This window comes from Ammospiza caudacuta, chromosome 1 (genome assembly GCF_027887145.1).
Source record: "Ammospiza caudacuta isolate bAmmCau1 chromosome 1, bAmmCau1.pri, whole genome shotgun sequence".
Classification (NCBI taxonomy): Eukaryota; Metazoa; Chordata; class Aves; order Passeriformes; family Passerellidae; genus Ammospiza; species Ammospiza caudacuta.
The window spans coordinates 135512030-135529110 of NC_080593.1; the positions used below are offsets into that span (position 1 = coordinate 135512030).

General features: G+C 37.1%; 1 protein-coding gene across 1 annotated transcript; it reads right to left on the bottom strand.

Annotated features, from left to right (window-relative positions):
- Window positions 1–724: 724 nt before the first annotated feature.
- On the bottom strand, window positions 725–15311 carry DECR1 (2,4-dienoyl-CoA reductase 1). Its single transcript, XM_058810142.1, has 10 exons — window positions 15229–15311; window positions 11741–11943; window positions 10767–10824; window positions 10533–10619; window positions 7938–8085; window positions 4869–4968; window positions 3516–3588; window positions 1407–1553; window positions 1021–1083; window positions 725–928 (listed from the first exon to the last, which is right to left on the bottom strand). Exons 1-10 carry the CDS (start codon window positions 15304–15306, stop codon window positions 869–871), a joined length of 1017 nt encoding a protein of 338 aa, XP_058666125.1. The 5' UTR covers window positions 15307–15311; the 3' UTR covers window positions 725–868.
- Window positions 15312–17081: the final 1770 nt, after the last annotated feature.

A 17081-nucleotide genomic window follows, 5' to 3' on the forward strand; every position in this document is an offset into this window, starting at 1 on the left:
TGCTATCTAAAGTAGTACCAGCCTGTGATTGCAAATGAAACCTAAGGATTTTTTGTACATTTCAACATTTGAGGTTTCAACACTTTCAGTTCCAGTATACCAACATCTCTTTAACAGTCCTAAATAAAGCATTTCTTATGGAGAGCTGCCATAGTCACACATATGTAATAACAAATGATTTTCAGCTTCTCATTTTCAAGAACATTAACTTCATCATGACAAAGAGCAAGCTCCTTAGAAAGGCACAGCAGGTCCGTAAATGCCATTTTTAAAGTTCAGAAAAAGATAATTAACAGACTGAAAATGTCACAAAAGATGAGACCAAAACAGTTAGGCATTTCAAGATTTCCTAAGTAACCACAGGAGTTACATCTTTTCTCAATGTATGTAGTCCTGCTAATAATGTGAAACTGTATCTGCAAGTTTAGAATTTCATATTGAAGTGTGAAGATTAGAACTTAGTATTTTGTTTCTCTCTTCAGATTAATGATTACATATTGATATGTAGTTATGATAGTACTGAAATGCTATTGGTATTACAATATTAATAGACACATATATATGAGAAAAAAAATCCTCAGAAGATAAAAAAAAAAAAAGGCTGATTGTAGACCATAGCATGGCTATGTAAGACAATCTAAAGACCAATGAAATATTAGTGGCCAACCGTTGCTCACTATTGGCAACAGAATAGATTTTACATTGGAAAAATAAACAAACTATATTCAAAATACAACAATTTCAAAATATTTTATTGAAATTAGCATAAAAAAGATTTTTGAAGGCTATTTCTCAATTGGTTATTTCTAAATATTAATGAAAAAGTAGTGGTTCATTTCCAAGAATCTCCACCATAATGTAATGTACTTTAGGAGCCTTTTGTTTTTCTAATCATTGCTTCCATCATATCCCACTGCTCTTTGGTAACCTAACAAAAGAAAAGAGATTTTATTGGAATTTCATATAATATTTGCACATCAAAGTATCTGAATGTAAAATAGTAAACAAGGAAATTAATACCCTCTTCAAATCATTGAATTCTCCTGCCATAGAAACATATTCTCCACCATCCATTCTGATAACCTAGAAAGAGCACAAACAGTGTATTCAGGAATTGTGTGATTTCTGCAGTATTCCCTTGTTATGAACTGTGAAAATAAATTTTACTGATTTGGGTGAAAATTCCCGTATAATTCCCGTGAAAATAATGCAATGCAATCACTTTTAAAAGTTCTTTTTAAAGGTGCTAACAACCATGCACTACACTTAAAAGATGAATAATACTTGTAAAGAATTTAAAATCAAGATGTTCTGCGTCATTTCTGAAACCTGGGCTTTAAAAAATAATCAGCAATACTCACACCATGATCAGGTTAATTGTACAAACAAGATCAACCAAAACTCACTGCTCCATTAACCCAGCTTGCATAATCACTGCAGAAATATGCAGCAAGATTTGCAATTTCTTCTATAGTTCCCAGACGACCACAGGGAATCCTCTCAATTATCTTCTTCTCAAATGAACCTGTTGGGTCAAGGCGGCTAAAAGCACCCTGAGAATTAAAGGGAACATTAAAAAAAAGTTACAACAACATCACAAAATAAAATCCAACAGAGATTTGACTCCACACACTTAATATGGAAGTTAATATTTGTGAGTAAGCTGTCTACACCCTAATTGTCAGTAGAATGAAAAAGAAAGAAGTAGAAAAGAAAAGCAATTTATCCCTGTTGCATTGATATGCATCTACTGATGATAAATTGGAATTTAATCCATTTGGGAAAGTCACCCACCATCTATCTGTGAAAAACAAAAGGGTTTAATCATCTTATTTTCCTCAAACACCCTGGATAAACATTTGAGAAAATAACCAAAACTCAGAATTGAGGCATGGATAGAGGAGAGGAACAAGAGGAGAAGAGTAACAGCAAAGTGACCAAAAATTAATTACAGGTGACTGAGTAAATAAAATGGAAAAGAAAAAACCATCAAGTTCAGTTAAATTGCAGCAACTGCTAAAGCTAAAGGAACTCATTGGAAGCTTTAATACTTGAATAGCTTAAAATTTCACGGGAAATAAAAGGAGATTTTTCTGCCCCTCCACAAGGAAATAAGCGCCTCACTCAAAATCAGAAATGTATCAGTAACATTTATGTTAAATTACTGGGGTTATGATTTAAAGCACATTGTAATTCATGTAATCATGACTGCAAGCATGCCATTTAAGTCTTCTATTGCCATGTTTTTAATTGCCAGTTTATAAGCCTAACAGTGTTGTGCTTGTATGCCTTGTTCTTTTCCCATCATGACTTACAACAGTTATGTTTTAAAGCCATTGATATTGCCTCTAAGGCAGAAACCCTTGATTTTGCAATATGCTCTCTGCCTTTTTATGCTTTCAGGGAAATTTCAGGTTGGAACCATACACCAAATGTAGCCTTTTATTAAGAACACACATTATCTCGAACAGATTATACACTATTAGTTCAAAAAAGGAACATTAACTGGAGGTAGCATTATAGATGCTTAAATCCCTTAACTTGCCAAATGTTTTTCTTCTACTCTTACTTAAAAATACACAAGATTGGAGAACTTTTGGTCTGATCCTCTAATGGTATTTCAACATTCTTATAATCCTGCTAATTCTGCCACTTATTTTTCTTTCTAGTGAAAAGAGTCAAAACTAAGTGTTCCAGTGTAGCATCTAAAACTGACAAGAGGGGAAAAAAGAAAGAATAGTAAATAAACACACAAAGAAGTAAAAAAGAACCAACTCTGTACCCCTATTCCCAAAACAACAGCAAAAACAACTGTGAAATATTTTATGGAAGAAGTAATACCATTATTAGTTGTTAGTGCTCATAATCATAATAATTTGATTCAATGCGAAATGGATCCTCCTTTCTCTTCTTGCAGGACTGCTTTCTTTATTCTTCCTGTCCAGCTGCTCTGGATTACTTCCTTCAAACCCTTCAGTCCTCCTTCTCACTCACTTCAAAGCTTCTCATTTCCTTGCCAACTTAGTTTTTCTCTTTCTAGTTTTGAGATTTTCAACAAAACTAGTGAGATTCTGTTCTCATATACCTAAAAAAGATTCTAAGATTTTGGAATGTTTCAGATGCTTTATTTAAAAATTAGGAGTTAGGCAGAAAGAGGAACTTTACTCCAACAACCGTAAAGATTCACTCCACTTGACAAACTAAGTACACAGAAATAAGAACCATCATTAAGTACTTTGATATATCAATTCTTTGAAACACTAAAAAAAGAGGTTCTGAAAAAAGAGGTTCTTTTTATATCAAGTGTAGTAGAGGGGACAGTGGCAGGTGTCAGAAGTTCAAGAAATCCTATTTTACAAAAAGATTAAGAGGGAAGTGTGTTCAATATTCCAGCACAGTCTTGACTATCAAGGAAATCATATTAGAATTTACAGCTACAGAAAAGTTAGACTGTTGAGAAGTTAAGTCTGTACTACAAAGCATATTCAAGGCTGTGTTCACTTCATGCCATGTACCTTTGTTTTTATTGGACCTGGTTGAATCACATTGAATCTCATGCCATATCTACCCCATTCAGCCGCAAGAGACCTAAAAATTCATTAACAGAATGCATCAATATTTTAAACATAATATTGTAATCCTATTCAAAAGAAATTAAAATTTAATCAAATGTGTAAATATTAGAACATTCCTCAAGCAGACAATTTATACTTAAAGGGTCTTTTTGTGCTTAACAAAATAATTTCAGAGAAGTAAAAAAAATCTCATTCACCAACAGAGGAATATTGATTTAATAGAGGAATCATAGGTAAAGCAGGGTGAAGGAGCAATTCTTTCTCCCTTGCAAATCACCTGAATTGGTTGGATAGGGTTGGCACCTGAATTCCTCACCAAACAACCGTTAGGCCATCATCTTTCTGTGGCAATTTCGACTATCCTACAAGTACACATTTCTAACATTTGCAACATAGCTCTCACATTATGTTTTGAAATAAAACAGAGGATACATTTTAAAATAGGACACTAGAATAGTTTTGCTTTATTTTTCTCTGCATGATGAGTACTTTGGATCTACCATGGTGAATGAATTAGATGAGTCATAAAGTCTCTCTACACATTTCTGTTACAGCTCTGTAGAATAGAAATCAACACCATTACTCAGTCCCTCATTTTCTTCCACATACAGAATTCTAGTTACTAAAAGGCTTCTAATCTATTCAATTCTTTCTGTTGAAGTGCAGAGGAAAGTTCTATGTGCTATGAAGGACTAGCCTGAAATTAAAAATGAGAGAAATCCTTTTGTTTCCTGAGCACAACGGATATGTCAACATGATACTCAATGGATATGTCAGCATGATACTACTCTGAACTAAGTAGAACTGCAGACTTTAATTTTAAATAGTGACAGGAAACAAATTTGTTGAGTAATCTAAACAGTGCTGAAGCCACAATATACTGCAGCCAAATAACAGGCATGTATTTTGCTCAGACAAAAGAATGTGGAGGGTGGTATAGCTCTCAAACAGTCCCCTTCATAGCTGTCTTGAGGTGCTGGTTCACCAATGAGAATGCAAGAGAACCTGATTATCAAAACTCCATGAAACAAACTTTGGAACTTGCAATTGCCAAAATAAGTAGTTCTACTTGTCCTTATCTTGGTCTTGTAAAAAAAAAAACCAGCAGCAGTTAATACTTCCCTCTGTAAGAAGCTGCCAGCATACTATTTTCTTGCTAGGATACTGGAGCCTGATTGAATTCTTGTGGAACAGTGAAATAGGGGTCTACACTAATAAGCTCCATTTTTATAAACCAATTACCTCATCTTAAGGATGTGAAAATCAAAGCACACATTTTGCTGTATTACTCACTTGCTCATTGCTTCTACACCAGCTTTGGCAGAGGCACTTGGCAACACAAATCCTGAACCACTCTCTGCATAAATTGTTGTAATAGCCAGGAATGCTGCTCCTAGAAGGGGAAAAAACATTTAATAAACAACCCACACCACACAGACCAAACAACCCTGAAGATCAAACTCTCAAGTTCAGATAAAAACAAGCTAAATGGTACAGAAGTTCTCAGCTCAAGTGGCAGGGATACCTATTCACTCTGGGCAGTGAAAAGGCATTTTAAAATATAGTGTTTGAAACTTTCTTTCCAAGCCTGTTTATTTCAGTTTCCTCCTCTTTTGCATGAGTGTTAAGAGTTGTTCCAGGTAAGTGCAAATAGCTATTGATTAGGCTCTGAAGGTCTAAGCCCTCAGACTTCCACTGATAATGAACTTAATGCATAAATTGGTCTAACTGGAGTGAAGGCCTAAGATCTTACAGTGTTTTTCCAGAAGCTGCCCTAGTCTAGTTGCCACTAACCAGACATTTTGCCCTAAATTCATCAATTAGTGAGTGGGGGGAAAAAAAACCCCAAAAAACCAACAAAACAAAAAAACAAACAAAAACAAACAAGAAAAAAAAATCAGCATTAACAGTTAGGTTTGGCATAATCTCCAATTAACAGCTGAGGGCTTGAGTTAACATTTATGCAGAAAAATAAAATATTTTTTAAAAAATTCCAGAAGCTTTTTCTGCAGCAGACCCAATTACAGAGTGAACTTGCATAACTTTTCCTATTATTATCACAACAAACTCCTTTATAAAAGAACAACTTTCTTTTATATGCTGTATTTTATAACAGATTTAGCAAAAAAACATTCTAGAATATAATGGAAACTGCAACTGCTTATTTAATCTTTCTTTTATAGAATCCTGCAAATTATGTCTGATCAATGACTGGCATGAGCTTACTATAGCTGGGAAATGAAGGACAAGGGATGACAGTTCACTGCTTACATCATAGTAACTAAAATAACTGTTCTACTTACTATATTTCAAAAATAATTTCATTAAAATAGCTGCTATGGGAATATTTCTAAAACAATATACACTACTGATAGATTGCATGTAAGTAGACTCAGGTAAAAAATTACAGTAATATTACACAAGAGAAACTAAAGAGAATCAAAAACAAGCACTAATTGAAATGCCAGCAGATATCCAGAAACCACAGGCCCTGTTTATAAAAAAGCAGTCCTCACTGAGAGACTCTGAAAGGCAAAAAAACCCTAGAACAACTTTGAAGTTCTCTAGAGATGATTGTTAATTACGCATTTTGTAGAATTAAACCACTGGTTTTCTTTTTAAATATAGGTTAAATAGAGGTAAGCTAGGTGAACCTAACACAGAACAAAGAATAATTGAAATTTACAATTCTGATACTTAAAGAACACTTCAGCTCATACACAACTTTTATTTCTAAAGCCTATATTCATAAAATGGACAATACCTGATCAATTAGCTCCTCTCACTTTTTAAAAATAAGTAACATGCTACCAAATTACAAATTCCTTGTAAATACCATCACAAACTTGCAGTCTAAAAGCAGAGAACTTTTATTTACTACATTAGACTTAATGTAGGTCACACTGCAGACCTAAAGGACATCCATCCCAGTGTTCTAGAAACTGTCAGATTCACAGCATCCTCACAGACTGCTCTAAAATATCTGCACTAGGTAGCATCACTTTAGAAACTAAGGCCCCTGCTCAAACTAAAAAAACACAAGCAAGTACAAAGAAAATGAAAGTGAGAAGACAAACACGTACACGACTTACAAAAACATGCCTTAAAGAAAGCCTTAAACAAAAAGTCTTACTTACAGATGGATTCCCCTAGAAAGAAGACATGCAAGTAATAGCAAAAGAAATTCAAATGTTTTGGCAACTTAGAAGTCAAAGAAAGAGACAACACGAAGGTGAACGACATCTGGATTTTACCAAATTTGAGGACGGAAGTAAGGAAAGTAATGTTGTTTTCATTCAACAACAGCAAAAAAAAAACAAAAACATGTTTGATTTTGTATTTCACATTACTATATGGGCACACCATGTGCACCTCTAAGACCATAAGACAACCTATTTCAGTGGTCTGCCATAATCATATAGTAACTCATAACTGGGGATGGGTTTCTCATGTGGGAGTATCAGCACTAAAATGGTGGAAATTAATTTTTCATGTGCTGCTAAAATACAGAGGGGATACACTTGTATACTAACAAAAACTGTTACAGAGCCACTAAAACAATATTGTAACTTCATATTGTTATAATTAAATAGCATAAGCTCATGGAATACTTTTTGGAGAGGATTTTGAAGAACTTAATTCAGAAGGTGAAGAAATGAAGAAACTAATTCAGAGGTTAAAAAAATACCAGTGTAAATACAAAAGTAGTATTTCAACACAGTGGGTGTACCTAGAAAACAGGGCTCAGTAGTGAGGGCACATGGAAAACCATAATTATATCTTCCTGCTTTTAAAAAAAATTTACATTATATTATTCTGATCTCATAAAATAAACTCCTTGTTTTCCAAGTTAATGTATGGAATGTAAAATGAAAGCAGTTCTTTGTAAATAATCTATGACATAACATAGAAGGGCATACATCACCTTTCCTTTTAAAACAATAATCTGTTTAAATAAATCTTTGGCTAAATATCCTGACTTCTTGTTCATTTAAAGAAATATCCCATGTTCAGTTCAAAGAAATTAACATACACACAGAAAATTCAGAAGAAATAACAGCTTTTTCTCTTTTTTAACACAAAGCTTAATTTTTTTAATTTTAAAAATGTTTTACAACTAGAACTCTGCAATTAGATTTTTATATTCAGCCTAGTTGGCCTCTAGGTCCAATTGTAAGGCCTGATACTACAAAGAAGTAACTCTTAGCCTGACCTGTGTGATTCTTAAGTACAGCTTTCACTGAAAAACTTCCTTTCTAGAACATTAAAAATTGTATTTCTCTTCTAACATGAACTCTCAAAACTGGCCATAATGACAAGGCAAGGAAAGCAATAAATGACACGTCACAATGCGTAAGATACCTTTTTTTACTTTAATGAGCTCCTTGCCAATTTCCAGAGTTACAAAAGCAGTACCATTAAGTACAATATCAGTTATTGTTTTCCAGGCATTAGGAGAAAGTCGTTCAGAAGGGGAAATAAAATTTCCAGCTGCATTGTTTATCACAACCTGAAACACATGAAGGAAAAGAGTTAACTAACAATAACTCTTCCTGAGACAAAAGCAAAGAATTTACAAGGAGCTTTTTAGAGTTTCCAGGGAACAAAAGTAAATATACCCTCATTGAATGAGGTATGGGGGCATGGGAAGAGGGAGAAAAATCCAGAAGAAATTTTACCATCTGCAGCACAGATAAAGTATCAGTAACAGAAAATGAGGTGTATTTCCAAATTACTGTACTAAGGAACTGTATCATGTAGAGGCTGACTAAAGTCACTATTTTCCATAGTGTCTCAAGTGCATCTAACAGAAAAGTTTGCCTCCATCAAATTCCAGCATCACATCTATTTAATATAATGGATGTATGGGAACAGAAGCAAAAGGCAGCAACCTGATAACTGAAGTCTGGATGAACTGACTGCTGTATAACAGGAATTCAAGTCACTCGTGATGAGAATATTATGATACAATGTACTGCAAACAACTACTACAAAACTTTTGTTGAATAGATGGACCTCTGTCACCTCCATCACTTCCTATGAACAATCATCAGGCAGAGGATTCTTTCACTTCAGGGGACTAAGCATCACATTAGCAGTATTTAAACCAAAAATTATGTAGCCAGATCGAGCATATTTCATAATAAAATGTGTTGAAGAATATAATAATGTACTATTAATGGAATGGCACCTTGATTCATGTAGGTTTGCACATCAAACAAACTATTTGTCCAGAAGAACTTCTGGCCTAGAGTCTAATGAAGATATTTGAAATTTCAAAACCAAAACAGAGTACTGTACATATTACATTCATGTAAAACTAGTAATATACAACAGCCATAAATTATACATATGGAGAGCAAATTCAATTTAAAGGCCTCCCTAAAATTTGAAGGAATAAAAATCCCAACACCTTGAGATACTAAGGAGGTTACTTGAATCACTCAATAAATACAGGAAAGACACAACAATAAAACTAATGAACTAAGAACTCTACCATGTGATTTTTGAGGTATGTAGGACTGCCAAAATAAGCCATGAAAAAAGAATGATTGCTTTCTAATAGGGATTAACATTCTTGGGAATGGAATGGACAAAACCAAGCTGGAAGGACTTTCACGTTACTGCCATTAACTTGTGTCTTTGAGATCTCACCTCACATGCAGTATGGCAGTGAGTGACACCCAGGATTCATAAACTAACATCTCATGTCTGCAACAAAGAGAAAAACTGGACAAAAAGAACTGAATATTCAATTTACTCTGCCATCTATCTTAAACACACAAAATACATTACATTAAAGAGAAGGCAAATGCTTGCAAAGAACAAATCGTGGAAAGCATTTATTCAGAAAATTACTGGTGCTCTAAAAACATGCTATACAGGAAAAAATCTCCTCCCTCTCTGCACACATGTAAAATCTTCATGACTTTGAAGATTTTACATGTGTTTATTAACAAACTTATTTTACATGTGATTTTAAATGTGATTATTAAGAAACTTATTAAGTTTCTTCACTTAGGCCAAAAACTGCCTTAACTAACAGCCAAAATAATATCCAGAAATCTTGTCTACAAATCAGGACAGTGAATTGCCTTATTTCTAGCACTCTTATAGCATACAGCTATATGGTCTACAATTTCTCTACTTCTTACAATATTTAAAATTCAGTAGGCTCTCTACCACATCTGTAGGAAGCTCCTCCTGGATGCAAATTGTTGACAACAGACATACAATAATTTTAAATTTACAGTAAACAGTTTTAAATCTGACTGTCCTTTACAACGATGCTACATCATCACACTTTCTATCAGCTAGCAGAATCCAAGTTGTTTTCTCACAATCACATCAGAATTGGGTAACATCATCTTTCAGACTCCACCAGATCACCCTCCTCACAATCTGATGGAAAGAGCTCTGTTGGCTTTTTGCCAAACTATAAAAAAGCAGATGCTTGGCTTGACTGAAGACTTTTTTTCTTCATTTTATGAGAACTTAAATCTTCAATTTGGAACCTTCTTTGTGTATATTAATAAGCTAAGCAAGAATCAAAGAAAACATTTATGGTTATTTCCATTCCTAATTTGTGAAGCATTGTGTTAACATGTAATTCAGTAAACAGAAGTAAATCACCTTTTCAGGAGGATTTAAGGGCGATATTCTATTCCCTGAATTCAAAGAATGTCTCCAGAAATGTCCCATTATTTGAAATGAGATGTTAGACCTCAGAGTAAGGGTAAAAATGTTTTGTCTACTTGGCCACCAAATATTTTAAGAACCACAGGAGCAGAATAACTGTTCTAACTATGAATGTTAGATTTATATTGAAGTACTGCCACTGCTCTGTCTAGCTTCTTTTTAAATTCCATTAACTTTCTATCTTCTTAAGTTTCTTCACACCTACTATGCAAAGTATTTTTGTTAATAAAGAATGAGTTCTTTCTCAAGAATACTTACATCAGGATGTCCTGCCACTTGGATTGTTTCAGCAACTGCACTCTTAACTGAAACAGGATCTCTCACATCACACTGGATGGCATGAACCTAAAGAATAATAGAAAGGCAGTTTTCAGACTTAAAAACTGTGTAATTCATAAATTAAACAAGTCCATAGAAGCATACAAATGCAAAAAAATCCAATAAAATGTAGAGTATAATATGTAACATATTCATAATTCTGCAAAAACTTACCTTATTCCCTGTTTTAGAAGAAATTTCATCTGCTGTTCCTTTCAAAACATCCAGCTTCCTAGAAATAATTATTAACATCCCTTATGTCAGTTAAATGCAATTACAATTTAGATTACTAAAATCTTTTTTTCTGAGCAAATATGAACTACAACTTAAAAATCTGTGTGTGCACATGCATGTTGCTGATTTTCATCAATTAAAACTATGATTAAGACTATGCTTAACCAGTAACTTTCTGAAAGAAAACTTTTGGTAATTTATGGTTAGTGCTCCTTTAAAGCAACTCAGAAGTGACAATGGTAAGAGACTCTGATGTTAAACAACATGTGATAAGACAGGAATAAAGCATGCAATCATAACAAACTTAGTTTCAGCTACTTCTCTACTAGTATTAATAAGAGACATACATATTCACATTTAAAACTAAACAAATCACTATTAGGAAGAATGTCACACCGCTGTTTTTTTTGTTTTAAAATGAGATTGGTTTTCTAGACTTTACTGAAGTGCTTCTAGATTCTACTGCAGTACTTGAGAGCTGTAGAAAATCATCATTAAAGGAAAATCATGACTCTTGTTGAAAGTCAGAAGAGGAATGGATTTAATTCTTTATTGTAATTTAAATCTGTATCAAGAACACCTGTAACAACATTTATTACTGTTCAATACTACCCACTGCAAATTTTTGTTCTCTTTAACGCTTTAGTTGAATTTATGCCTAATATCTGAGGTTATTTATTTTTCTGCCACATTTCACAAAAATGTGCTTAGTTTATTTCTCCTACTGATTTTTATACCATTAAACATTTGCAGATAAATCTGCAAGTTTCTAGAATCCACAATCTGACACTGTAATTTAAATGTGTACTGCAACAGAATAAACAGAATAATTGTTTCTGGTTTGTAAAGAAGAAAACATCTATTCAGCAGTCAGTACTAAGAGAAAGTTCTAAAACATCTTCATTAATATTTACCGGCTTGCTATAACACACTTGGCTCCTAAACTGGACAAAGCTGTTGTCATTCCTTTGCCAAGCCCAGTACCTCCACCAGTTATAAAGGCCACTTTCCCCTGGAAGGTATTTGGTGGCAACATCACTTTTTGAAGAGGTGAGAAGAATGCAGCTTGTGGTGCACTGCTGTCTTGATGCAGCACATTTGGCCCACGGCTGAAAAACTGAAAGATAAAAACCCAGAAAAGTTAGTTTCTTCTCCTTTCTGCATGCAGGACTGTTACACAAGATAGATTTTCCTATGGCAGTGAGGTAACAATCATAACTCCCTTATTATAAGTACATGAATTATAAGAATGACTAGATTGCATTATACCAACACACATGGGCCTTTACATAAATGCTATCACTAGACCAGGAAAGCACTTGAGCTATTTTTATATATTATACTGCAACTAGAGAACTACTGAAAAATACTTCAGTCATGCTTCTTGCTACTTCATGCATTTTTTGTATCTATCACTTTTACTAAAGCATGTGGAAAACCATTACCAACTAATTACAGAAGCACTTGGGCATCAGATTGATATATGCACTGTAATTTATGCACAAACAAATCCATGTGATTTTAGGTTACATATGTATGTATTTAAAATTTTAAATCTTCAGAAGTAGACTCATGATTTTGATCCTTTACTACTCCATCCAACAAACCTTCTTCTTTACTGGAGAACAGGACAGAATCAAACTTCACAAGACCTGCCCTAATGGCCACTGGGGCTGCTGAGGAAACCAATGCCATCTCCCAGACAAAACTGGGCAGGGTTAGGTTATCAGCATCACACTCTATCCCAGCAGAAATACCAGCTACAGTACATTAGCCTCAGAAGGATTAGTCCCTGCAAAAAGACACATGGTTGGAACATGTTTAAAAACAGACATGAAAAAAAAATCAGTATTACATATAGAAAACTATGCTAGTAAGAAAATACCCCACAAATGTAATGAGAAATTAGTGATGTCACCAAGGAAGTTGCAGCAAAAATAGCAAACAGGATATTTCTAGCATCCTAATATGCTAAACTAACTCAAGGCCTAATCTAAGTATTGAATTAAATGCCTTGGGGCAGCAGCACTACAGTAATAATTGAGAAATTCCCTTAATATTTAAAAGACAGAAGTTATCACAACCTGAAGTTTCACATGCTTCCAAGTATAACAAAACTAGATTTACCTTATTTTTGATGTGCAAAGCAATTATAAGACTGTAAGTTATACTTATTTTCTCTGGTTTTACCTTGTATTTGAGCCTTTAATTTGTTTATTTTAATACAAAGAAAAAATCTAATACAATTTTGTGAAAGAAGAGTGAATGGTTACTCTTGTATGATCCTGTTAAGAAAACCATGCCATTGTTCAATAGACTGACATGAAGAAGAAAGGTAGTTTTAAAATAGTAAAACTATTGCAACTCACTAATCTGTTTGCTAATTCCCATTTTGAGCACTAAAATTAAGAGACAATATATTTAGTGGTAGATGATTACTCTGTACTTCCCACAGTTACAATGCATTGGGGGGCTCACAGAGCTTGAAGTTGGCCTGCAGAAGTGTGCACATGAATCTTTCTGTGTGGTAACACCTATGCATTAGTAACTCAGGTGAAAACAGAGAGAACAGCCATGGAATTACACAGACAATTTAATACAACTTAAAGCATGGTGCAAATAACACCAGGGTCATGGGCTCCATCCCTGTATGGGACATTCACTTAGGAGCTGGACTTGATCCTTGTGGGCCCCTTCCAACTCAACTATGTTCTGTGAAAAACTAAAATTGAGTTGAATTGAAGAGTTGGAGCCACTACATAGGACAAAATTCAGAAAGCAAAGCTTGAACTAAAGCTGGAACTCTCACATTTGTAAAATACTACTGTTTTTTAATTCTCCCAGTGAAAATAAAATTTGCATGCTTTCACAGAGAACCAGGATACTATTAAGCCTCCAGGAAAGGGAAATGTGATGGTTCTCTTTGGGGACTTTCTTAGCAGCCCCTTGCTCATCTCTCTTCAGCAAAAAAGCTCACTCTGGAGAATTTCAGCTCACAGCAGAGACTGCAAATCCAGATGGCATTTGGACTCCCCCTTCCTTCAGGACATGGAGATAACCCCCACGAGTGCTGAGACTCTGATCAGGTGCTCTGGCAGTGACAGACACAGCTCAGTCTTCTTGCCCTCCATGAAAATAACACTGCAAGCAGCTTTCCTTCTGCTCCAGGGGGAAAGATTAGGACATGCCACAACACAGGAAAGCAGAATGCTGCACCAAGACTAATAGTATGGCAATGATAACCAGCCAGTAAAGCTGGTATAATTGAGCAATCTTTTAGTCAGACTGCTATCATCTCCTAAACGTCTTGCACAAGGGGCTTCTGTGACAGCATCCATGCAATTTAATCATTCCACTGCTTAAGGCTGAGATCTTAAATTAAATCTCAGGTGTAAACAGAGATATAAAGAAGGCAGTAAACAGCTTAAAAAAACCAAACATCAAACAACAAACACACAAATCACTGACAAACCAAAAAACAACCCTCACCCAGGGGGTGGAAGTGAATTGTGAAATAAATGCAGAAAGCCATTTCAGAAACACAAAAGCAGTCACTAGAAAGAAGCACTGTGCTTGTGGAGAACTCACTAGAAACGGCCTCCAGCAACATCCACAGAGTCATAGAATCATAGAATGGCTTGGATTGGAAAGGACCTTAAAGATCATCTTGTTCCAACCCACCTGCCATAGGCAGGGACACCTTCCACTGTAACAGGTTGCCCAGGGATCCAACCAGGTCTTGAACACCTCCACAGATGGGGCATCCACAGCTTTTCTGGGCAACATGTCCATATCTAACCTAAACACCTTCTTTCAATCTGAATCTATTCCCCCTTCTCCTGTCACTCCATGCCCTAGCAAAAAGTTCCTTCCAGATTTCTCGTAGGCTCTCTTCAGGTACCGGACGCTGCCAGAACGCCAACTCGGTCACAAGTCAAGCCGCCCGCTGCTCGGACAGCAACACTCCAGCCATTTACCTAGATGGCCGGCCCTGCACAGCTGCGCTATCGGGGCCAAAGGGCGCCGCGCTCAACGGGGTCACACGGCCCGCCCGGCGCTGGGGCCGCAGGCCGTGTGCCGGCAGCTGAGGGGAACCGAGGGGCGCCCCTTCCTGGTGCTTCCCCAGCCCCGGCAGGGCCGGCAGCTGAGGGGAACCGAGGGATGCCCCTTTCCTGGTGCTTCCCCAGCCCCGGCAGGGCCGGCAGCTGAGGGGAACCGAGGGGTGCCCCTTTCCTGGCGCGTCCCCAAGCCCGACAGCGGAAACCGCAGAGCCCCGCCGTGCCCTCCCTGTGACGGGACACCGGTGCCCGGGCAGAGCCGGGGCGGCGGGGCAGCAGGTGGCGGAACAGCTCCGCGGCGCCGCCCGTCCGCCCTCAGCCCGGCAGCGCAGGGAGCGCCTTACCCGCCCGGCGCCGACCCCGCAGGGGCCGCGCACCCCGCGCCGCCACAGCCCCGCCGCTGCCGCCGCCGCCGCCGCCATGTTCCGCCGCCGCGCTCTGCGCCTGCTCCGCGGGGAGGAGCGGCGGGCGCCGGGAGGGCACCGAGAGCCGCGGGCGTCGGGGAACCGGTGTGACCGGCCCCGCCCCGGGTGCTGCAAAACGTAGAATATGTAAAAATTTTCTCTAAAAAGGACGGTCTTTGATCCTTGATCTTTGTATACTTTCAAGCCTAATCAACAAGAAAGGAACAAACAAGCTCTAAGCGATGTCCAGGTGAAAGACAAATTATTTGTCGGTGGAATTGCCTTGCTAAGGCTTAGAGCTTGACATGTTTCAATGATCTCAGAGAGAGATTAACAAAACTTGGGAAGAGAGATGTACTACTGACAGTGGGCACAAAGAATGCAGAATTTATGGGCTACAAGGGCATTTGGCAGAATCCCCATGATAAACAAAAACTATTAAAGGCAACTCCTCAACTTCGCTCAGATCAGCTCTGACTGGCTATTTCTGACAGGGGAGATTACCCACTGACCCAAAAGAAGAGAAAGACTGAGTATATGCACTAAACAGCAGGAGAGGTGGGAGAATCATTAACCAAAGAACATAGAACGCTAATTAATGAGAGAACTAGGTAACTGGTAGAATGAACATGAATGCCCTTTTTTGCTAAAATGTTTAAATAGTGAAAACTTTTGGTTTCCTTGTGCTGGCCGTGTGTATTTCTCACGCAAGACGCCTTACTGCACAGAACTGTAAATGAATCAAATGTGGATTGGCCTCTCACACACCAGGTGAAAGAACCGATTTTGGAACAACACAGGGGCACCTTTTCAGCCACAACCACTGCCTCGGTGCCTCCAGTTCCAGCTGTGAGAGTTGGAGAATGCTTTTTTACCTGTGTTGAGCACAGAGACTGACTGATGGGAAAAGTGATGACTGACTGGTACCCATCCGTTTGCACAGCCTTGGTAACCACAGAAACCTGCAGAGTCATATCTACTCATAAGGAAGAGTAAGGGGTTGGGGCATAGTAAGAACCTACAGATTTAATACAGCTTCAGGTTTTGAGGGGAGGATACAACACTTGATGAATCTATGCAGTTATAAAACTTGCCATGAAAGACAACAAATCTATCAGTGGGTTTGTGCCATCAACTTTTGAGTTAAGAACTCCAGGCCAACTGATTACACACTGCCGTGGGAGGAAGCAAAATTTAAATCCTACAGCTTAGTCGTCATTGCCTTGTATAAAAATGGCAAACCCGCCATTTTCTCTAAATGTTCAGCATTTAGGAAGAAAAAAAAATTATTGTTGTTCTGTTGGTACAGCAAGCTCTAGAGTAGGTAACATTTTCATAAGTTCTACACACAGTCTGGCAGGCATTGAAGCAATAGTGCTACACTGCTGGGCAGTAGTTGCCAGATTTATCATTAAGGCAACATATGGAATATATTTGGTAAGAGTTAGAGAGTTGCTCTAACTCTTACATGGTACCATGCCATTACCATCAATAATTCAACCACCCTGAGTCTGAAGGCATCTGTAATCACTGGACAGAAAAACAAACAAAAAAACCTGCAACAACAAAGTAAGAACCCCAAGAAATAAACTCCCAAAAAAACCCCAAAAAAGTAGGAGAAACAGAGTGTATATCGTTCAAGGGAAGCTTTGACATTGCCAAATACTACGGAATTTAGGTAGCTTCATCGGAACAATGCTAGCAAGAGGGAACAAACTACAAACCACACATTGGAAAACACAAATGTGCCAAACAGCTACCTTGAAATAATCATTGTATTTCATGGTGAAAGT